We start from the raw sequence: 7393 nt of genomic DNA on the forward strand, positions 1-7393 counted from the left end.
CAATATGATTAGTCTTAAGAGGTTAATTTTGTACCATAGTACTATATATTTACTGATAACATACACTAGGTCTTGCAAAGGTTTTTACCTCAAACTTTCAAACGATTCGCTCAACAACATCACATATATATGATTTTTCAATTCACTTTCATTTGTACTAAAAGCATCGTGAAAGTATATATATATATATATATATATATATATATATATATATATATATATATATATATATATATATATATATATATATCGGTTTGTCTAGGGTGCCACTCTTAGAGTGCCACCCTTATCTCACTCTTCATTTGAGCCGTCCGATCTCGCCCTCTAGATCTCAAGATCTAATTCAACAAATTTACCGATATTTACCGATATTTCGATATTTCATCATCTTCTCTAAAAAAAAACAAAAAACCGATCTTCACCAATACTCTACAGACAACTCAGTTCAAAAAAAAAAAACCGATCTTCACCAAAAAAAAAATCAACAAAACCGATCTTCACCAAAACCGATCTTCACCAAAAAAACAGACCGATCTTCACCAAAAAGAACAGACCGATCTGTTTTTTATTAACAAAAAAATACCAAAAACACGAAATTGGGTTGGGTTCTCTCTCTCTCTCGGCTTCTTCTTCTCCAATTTGAACCAAGCTTCTGGATTAAGGTATTTTCGAACATTTAATTCGTTTGATTTGTTGTTTAATTAGTAAACAACAAATTGGGTATATTGTTGGATGTTGTTTAAATGGTTGAACCTAGTAAACTTTATTCTTGGCAATTGTTTAAAACGCTTAAATTGGGTGAATATCGTAACAAGTAAACAAGCTTTAAAACGCTTGTTTTTAACCGTTTATTGGGTATGAAATTGTTTATATTGTTGTTTGGAACAAGAAACTTGGCAGTAAAACAAGTTTCTGTATTTGAAGAAAACATTAGACAACCGCGTGTATGAACTTTATTCAAATTGGGTAACCTTCTGTGTAGTGAATTTATTCGAATTGGGTAACCTTTATTCAAATTGGGTACATGTAATAATTTTGCAAATTTAATTAGCTTTGAATGGTATTTAGTTTAATTAGCTTTAATGGTATTTTCGTTGCCGTATTCTTCATGCTTTAATGGTATTTTCGTTGAAGTTTGAATGTTATTTAATTAGCTTGAACTTTGTCGATTATTATATCATGCCGTGATTCGGCAGAGTTTTGAGAGTTCGTGAACTCGCCGAGTTTTAAAATTTGTCGTCGAGTTTTGAACTCTGTCGAGTTTTAAATTTCGTCGAGTTCGTGAACTAGCATATTCGTGAGTTTTAAATTTCTGTCGAGTTCGGTGAGTTCGCCGTGAATTATGTCGAGTTTTGAACTCGTCGAGTTTTAAATTCCGGTCGAGTTCTAAATTCGCCGAGTTCGTGAATTCGCCGAGTTTTGAATTCGTCCGAGTTCTAAATTGTCGAGGAGTTCGGGTGAACTCTGGCCGAGTTTTAAATTAAATGTCGAAGTTTTGAACTTTGTCGAGTTTTAAATTCTGCCGAGTTCTAAATTGGTCGAGTTTAATTTGGCCGAGTTTTGAATTGTCGAGTTTTGAACTCTGTCAGAGTTCTAAATTCTGTTAGAGTTCGGTGAATTCTGTCAGAGTTTTGAACTCTCGTCGAGTTCGTCGAATTCGTGAATTAGCATATTCGTGAACTCGCCGAGTTTTGAACTCTATTAGAGTTTTGAGCTAAAGTGGATTGATCCGGTCGACGTGGCTAAGCTGAAAAAAGAAGGGAGTCCTATATATTCTATACTGTATTGATGGCTCATTTTGGCTCACTTCCTCGATATGGGATCGAAAATGTTAAGTACTCAGATTTCTTTGAGAGGTAGCGGGTTAGCTGTACAAGCAATTCGACCTCTTATAGGGGGGATGGGGTTTAAAGCGACTTCTCTAGAGGGGCAGCCCAGAAGCAAGATTCTAGGCAGGCTTAAGTGGGGATTTTGGTCTAGCAATTAGAGATAGAGAAAAAGTTGAGCCAACCAAGGCTTTGGTAAGAAACCAGTAATATGCTTAACACACCCAAGTCAAGGGCTACGAGTGGGGATTTCTAGGAGATTCAAGCGCGTATGCTGAGCCTAGCTTTAGTCGGCATAAGAACAAACAACTAAATGGGTATCCTTAGCCTTTTGTTAGCTTCGGTGGCCCGGAGTCTTCTACGGGGCATCTCTTCTTTATAGCTTTATAGATTATGAATTGATTCGAACACACAAGAAAAGCGTTGATGGAACCATGCAAACAAGATTGCTCATTAACTCACTAGCGCCCCAATCAAATCATTCCAAAGTACTTCCCTTATGCACCAAGTGTCCGGAACAAGCTCTTGGTGAAAAAGATCGGGCGTGTAGTCCGAGCGAAGATTATCCGTCAGTAGTTATTTCCTTTTTCTTGAGAAAGCTCTCCGAGTAAGGGAATGCTCGTGTAGTCGATTAACTTGCACTAAGCTTTTCAGAATATCTTCCAAGAAACCCGACCGGAGAGTCCGGCCGTCTTGAGTGATAAGCACCGCTAAACCTCGCTTTAGTGCCTAATTTCTTCCATAGCACCCTTTATTAGAATTAGAGCGCAGACTGGTGTATTGATCGGACATAATGCTCCCCCTTTCGTCATAAGGCGTGGTTTCTCACGCTCTATAATGATGATCAAATCACGATCATGGGATAGCCCGGTTCTAATTCTATATGGATTAGAATTGAAATTAAGACCGAAGCTTATTTAGTTCCAGATGATGTAGAGCCAATTCAATTTATTTCCTTAGGTTCCTAGCTCTCCTCTCGGGTGGGTTGGAAAACTTTCATATCAAAGGGTTAGCTCTATCGAACGAAGGTTAGGTTTTCAAAGTGGTAGGCTTAGAGCCGACAATAAAGCTAGAAAAGTCTACCGCATGAAGCGAGTAGTCTTTGCCAAAGCAAAAAAGGTAATGCTTATTTCATCTTTACCGAGATGAAATGCAAAGCTGTGGTCTTTGGGGTCCAACTTCTTTCTTTTTTTGTTCAGATTGGACTTGCCGACATATCCAAAACGTAAGTGAGTCGGAATCAAGCTCTTGTCGCTCGTCCATTCAAACGATGCTATAACTTAAGAAAGAGGGCTGCCCCTCTTATAATAATAGTAGATCATTTTCAGCATGCTATCCATTTGAATTGTTTTCTCCTCCCTTTCCAAACCCCAGTCATTTTCGGGATCATTTTTGCATTATAGTCCTCCTCAACTAAACAAAAACACCTAAGATTAACGAAGAAGGTCTATCCCTTCAATCCATTTTGAAAGCCAAGCAAGCTCGGGTAAATGGCCTAGAAATACATGCACACCTTAGATATAGATTGGCATGCACACCGCCTTTATTTCGTTCTTTTGTTTTTCACGTTGGTATTGCAACAATTTGAATTAGTTGAATGTCTTATTTTTAACTCCTATTTATTTTGTAGCAATGCCTCGAACAAAGAATCTGAATGTGAAGAATGCAGCAAAAAGTGTTTTCACGGGTGCTAAGAAGTTGTTAGGTGGGGGGAGTAGTAGTTCGGTCGCGAGGAGCCCGAAAAAAGAGAAAGGGCAACAACTACCTCGGCATCGGTCCCAGGGGGGATCGGAAAGCGGATGATCCCAGTAATGTAGTAAGTGGTGTAGAGTTAGGAAATCAAAAGAGAAGAAAGCAAACAATTATGAGTGATGTAGATTTAGATTTAGATGTAGATGTAGATTTAGATTTAGATTTAGATTTAGATGAAGATGAAGATGAAGATGTAGATGTAGATGATGTAAATATGGATCGTGGGAAGAGTGTAGCTGTAGGTGATGATGAAGAAGATGACGAAGAGGGTGTTGATGACGCGGAGGATGAGGAGGACGCGGAGGATGAGGAGGAGGAGGATGATGATGACGAGGAAGTCCCTGAAGTCCCTGTACCTGTACCTCCAGTGAATATTGTGAGAAAGTCCAACAATGACTTGGAGTTCCAGAGAGGTGTTTATGGAGGTGGCCCTCGTGTGTCACATCTATTGTATGACTATGCAGTGCACGTAGCTCGCGATGTTTGGGAGGGGCAGGTAATATTATCATATAGTGTCTATTAGTATTTAAATTTTGTATTACGAAACTTGTGCATACATTAATACTAAGTTTTTGTTGTTTTAGGCGGAGCGAGGGGTGTTGAAGTGCCATGGGCACCTCAACAAGTTGGTACAATGGGATATCAGAGGAGAGTGTTCAGACTGTTCTACTTTTCACGTGGAGCTTCAAAGGACCGGCTTATGTGCTCTGGTCTTAGGTGTATACAGCATCGGGATCCCGTGGTTGGTCTCGCGTTTGTGGAGAGGTGGCATCCGAGACCAACACGTTTCATATGCCGTGGGGTGAGATGACAATCACGTTTGGACGATGTTTCCCAACTCTTAGGAGTTCGATCGAGGCAAAGCAGTTGATCGGGGACACCGATTTGACCTTGGAACAGAACAAAAAGACTTCTCCACAAAAATCTTGGCATACCCATGGATAAGATAGATCGGAGATGAAATCCAATAAGTTCACTTCCAAAGTTAGGATGGATTTCTTGATGAAGCAGATTTTTGTCGGGAAGGTAAGAGATGAAGATTTACGTGATGAAAATGGGGTTGTTGTGAAGAAGCGCCAACCCAAAAAGAGGTTTTTTTGTGAGAGCTTATCCGTTATTTTTCTTTGGATGTACCGCTTCTTCACCGATCGCCGGAACTGCAGTTCCCGTTTGTTATCCGAGACCGCTTTCTAAATTTGCCGAGATCGAGACTACGCTGGCGTGGGGTGCAGCTTTACCGGGCTTACTTTTGTATGGGGGTCTTGGGACGCCACAAGTGCCAAGGTGAAGGGTGTTTCGTGCTATTTCACTCTCCTACGTATTATTAGTTTTTGTTTTTCTTTTCAATGTCAATTTTATCTATCTATTACAATATTAACTCGGTGTCTATATTAATGTAGGCATGGATTTATGAGTACTTCCTTAGGTGTTCGTGCCATACCCAAATGAGGACTATCATTTGAGCATGTCCCGTGCTAATAGGTACTTTCCATTACTCGATCTTTTTATGCTAGCACAACAATTTGCATTCAAGTATACCCGAGCCACCATTGATAATATGACTTGGTACCGATGTAAGTATTTTTGTATGTAAATAATTTTATTTATTAATTAATATTATTAGTATGTGATTAATGATTAATTTCCTCGATCATATGCTATTTGACAGTTGAATGGTATCCCTATGTTGAAGTCCGAGCTACACGGCCGGTGGATGAAATAGCATTTTTCGAGGGATTTATATGCTTTCTTGATAATGTCGAAAGCAAAGACAATGTTGCGAGGGTGGTCAGGCGTCGGTTGGGTCATATGCGGTTTGTACCCTCGGATCCCCAAAACCAAAGAGCTCGACGCGAACTACTTCCGGACGCGGGTATGATGTAAAATTTAATATTGCGTCTTCCTACTGGAGTAATTGGCAGAATCACTTGATTCAACTTGAACAACGCGGACCCATTCCGTCTTATCCATGGGAGTGTGTTAGTAGATACATGAGTTGGTACGAAAACAATAGTCATATGAGAATGATAAACCCTGATCATCTTAGTCACTACTCCCTACAGAGTCTTCCATATCATAATCTGGTGAGTTAATATCTTACAACGTTAATTTTTGTTTTGTTTTGTTTTGTTTTGGTATTTTATAAATGTAAATGTATATACTAATGTAGTTTTGTGTTTTAATTTTGACAGCACCCCGTCGTCGATGAAATTTCTCGCTTGCTCAATCAAGGCCTGCAATTGGGTGGGACTGCGATTCCAGAGGATGCACAGAACGAGTTCATGGAGGCATACAATTTGACCCGGTGCAAGTTCATTGGCGGACGATATCGTGAAGGAGCATAGGATTTAGGTATGTTGAGTTTGGTTAGTTTAGGGTTTAGGGTTTAGTGGCCATATATCTTGTTTTGGTGTGTTGAGCATAGGATTGCAGCTTGTGGCCATATATCTTGTTTTTGGTGTGTCCACTGGGCAATGAGTGGAATGGGAGAGTCTCATTGTCCTATATGTAGGTGTCCATATAGTCACTTCCCTAGTATCTGTCAATTGCTTCATTTTTTGCTCTTGAAAATGTTGAGCATAGGATTGCAGCTTGTGGCCCCCAAGAAAGCATATACATAGATAAAACTCATACACAATACACATATGAAGAGGGAAAATTGGAGAAAAGATAGAGATTATTAACTTCATATGATTTAGTTATCTCTAGCACCACCACTTTTGAGTTTGAAATAGACACCCGGCTGTTCAATGGCATCAACAATAGTGTTTTATGCTTAAAAAGGAGGAACTTCGCGACCTTTTCGCATTACATTAGTTGGATCTTTTCTTAGTAGACATATAACGACAAAGTTTGAGGACTTGCTAGGGTCTTAGAAAACATAGCTAGTTTGGCAAATTGTCATTGCAGTCACTTAAATATGATAGTGTTAAGTCTTGATTAGGTCATGTAACAATGGTGTTTCTCATGATGCAGCAATTACTTAATGTATTTCTGGGGTCTAGAGTGTAGTTAGTCTACTCAATGTGAAACTGCCACTTCTCATGAGCAGTAATTTCCCAAACTATGAGTTTGATATTTTTGGACAATGGCATATATATGAAAATCTTAGAAATCATGATTTTGCATTTGAAATTTGAATTTTATGTTATGCTGTTTGTAGCTCGAAATGGAGGACGGTGATGAAATTGATGCGATGTTGCACCAGACTGGGGGTGCTCTCGACGGTATAATAATAGCATGATGAAAGCCGTGAAAGTCGTAAAGTCGGGTAGGGAAAAGGTTGTGTGATAGAGGTCTTTGTCGAAGTCCGTTATTTTCGGTTTTGTCAAAGATTATCTTTCGTAAATTACCAAAGAAAAGGGTTAAGACATTTGTAACTTCGATACCTCCATATGGTTTTATGTTCTTGAATGGTTATTGGTTGTCCTCTCATTTGTCATTTGCAATGAATGTGGTTTCATTTTCTGCATCGCTTCGGTTCTTTTGTTTCACTTCTATCAATAAAGACATTTGTAACTTCGATACCTCCATATGGTTTTATGTTCTTGATCAATATGTAAAAATATGATAATCCAGCTTTTGCTTCAGTTTTGTGGACTCATATGTTTTACTTTGAAATAATGGAAGTACAATTCTTCCTTTCATTTTGTAATCGGCCCGATGGTCTTATAACTGAATTATTTCTACGTGGATGTATGTTTCCATATATGCTTTCTGCCCACAATCTCTGGGTGATTAAACTAACAGAGTGACAGCTGATGTATAGGGATTCTGGGGCATTATCAACCTTGTTCATGTGATGAATTCATTAA

The 7393-nt window shown here is 38.9% G+C and overlaps 1 protein-coding gene across 1 annotated transcript; it reads left to right on the plus strand.

Moving 5' to 3' along the window:
* Positions 1 to 250: 250 nt before the first annotated feature.
* LOC147509135 (uncharacterized) lies at positions 251 to 7105 on the plus strand. Its single transcript, XM_086601447.1, has 7 exons — positions 251 to 662; positions 3457 to 4074; positions 4163 to 4896; positions 4979 to 5152; positions 5248 to 5662; positions 5771 to 5930; positions 6742 to 7105. The coding sequence occupies exons 2-3, from the start codon at positions 3691 to 3693 to the stop codon at positions 4382 to 4384; spliced, it is 606 nt and encodes a 201-aa protein (XP_086457573.1). The 5' UTR covers positions 251 to 662; positions 3457 to 3690; the 3' UTR covers positions 4385 to 4896; positions 4979 to 5152; positions 5248 to 5662; positions 5771 to 5930; positions 6742 to 7105.
* The last annotated feature ends 288 nt before the right edge of the window (positions 7106 to 7393 follow it).

Source organism: Coptis chinensis, chromosome 3, assembly GCF_015680905.1.
Source record: "Coptis chinensis isolate HL-2020 chromosome 3, ASM1568090v1, whole genome shotgun sequence".
Classification (NCBI taxonomy): domain Eukaryota; kingdom Viridiplantae; phylum Streptophyta; class Magnoliopsida; order Ranunculales; family Ranunculaceae; genus Coptis; species Coptis chinensis.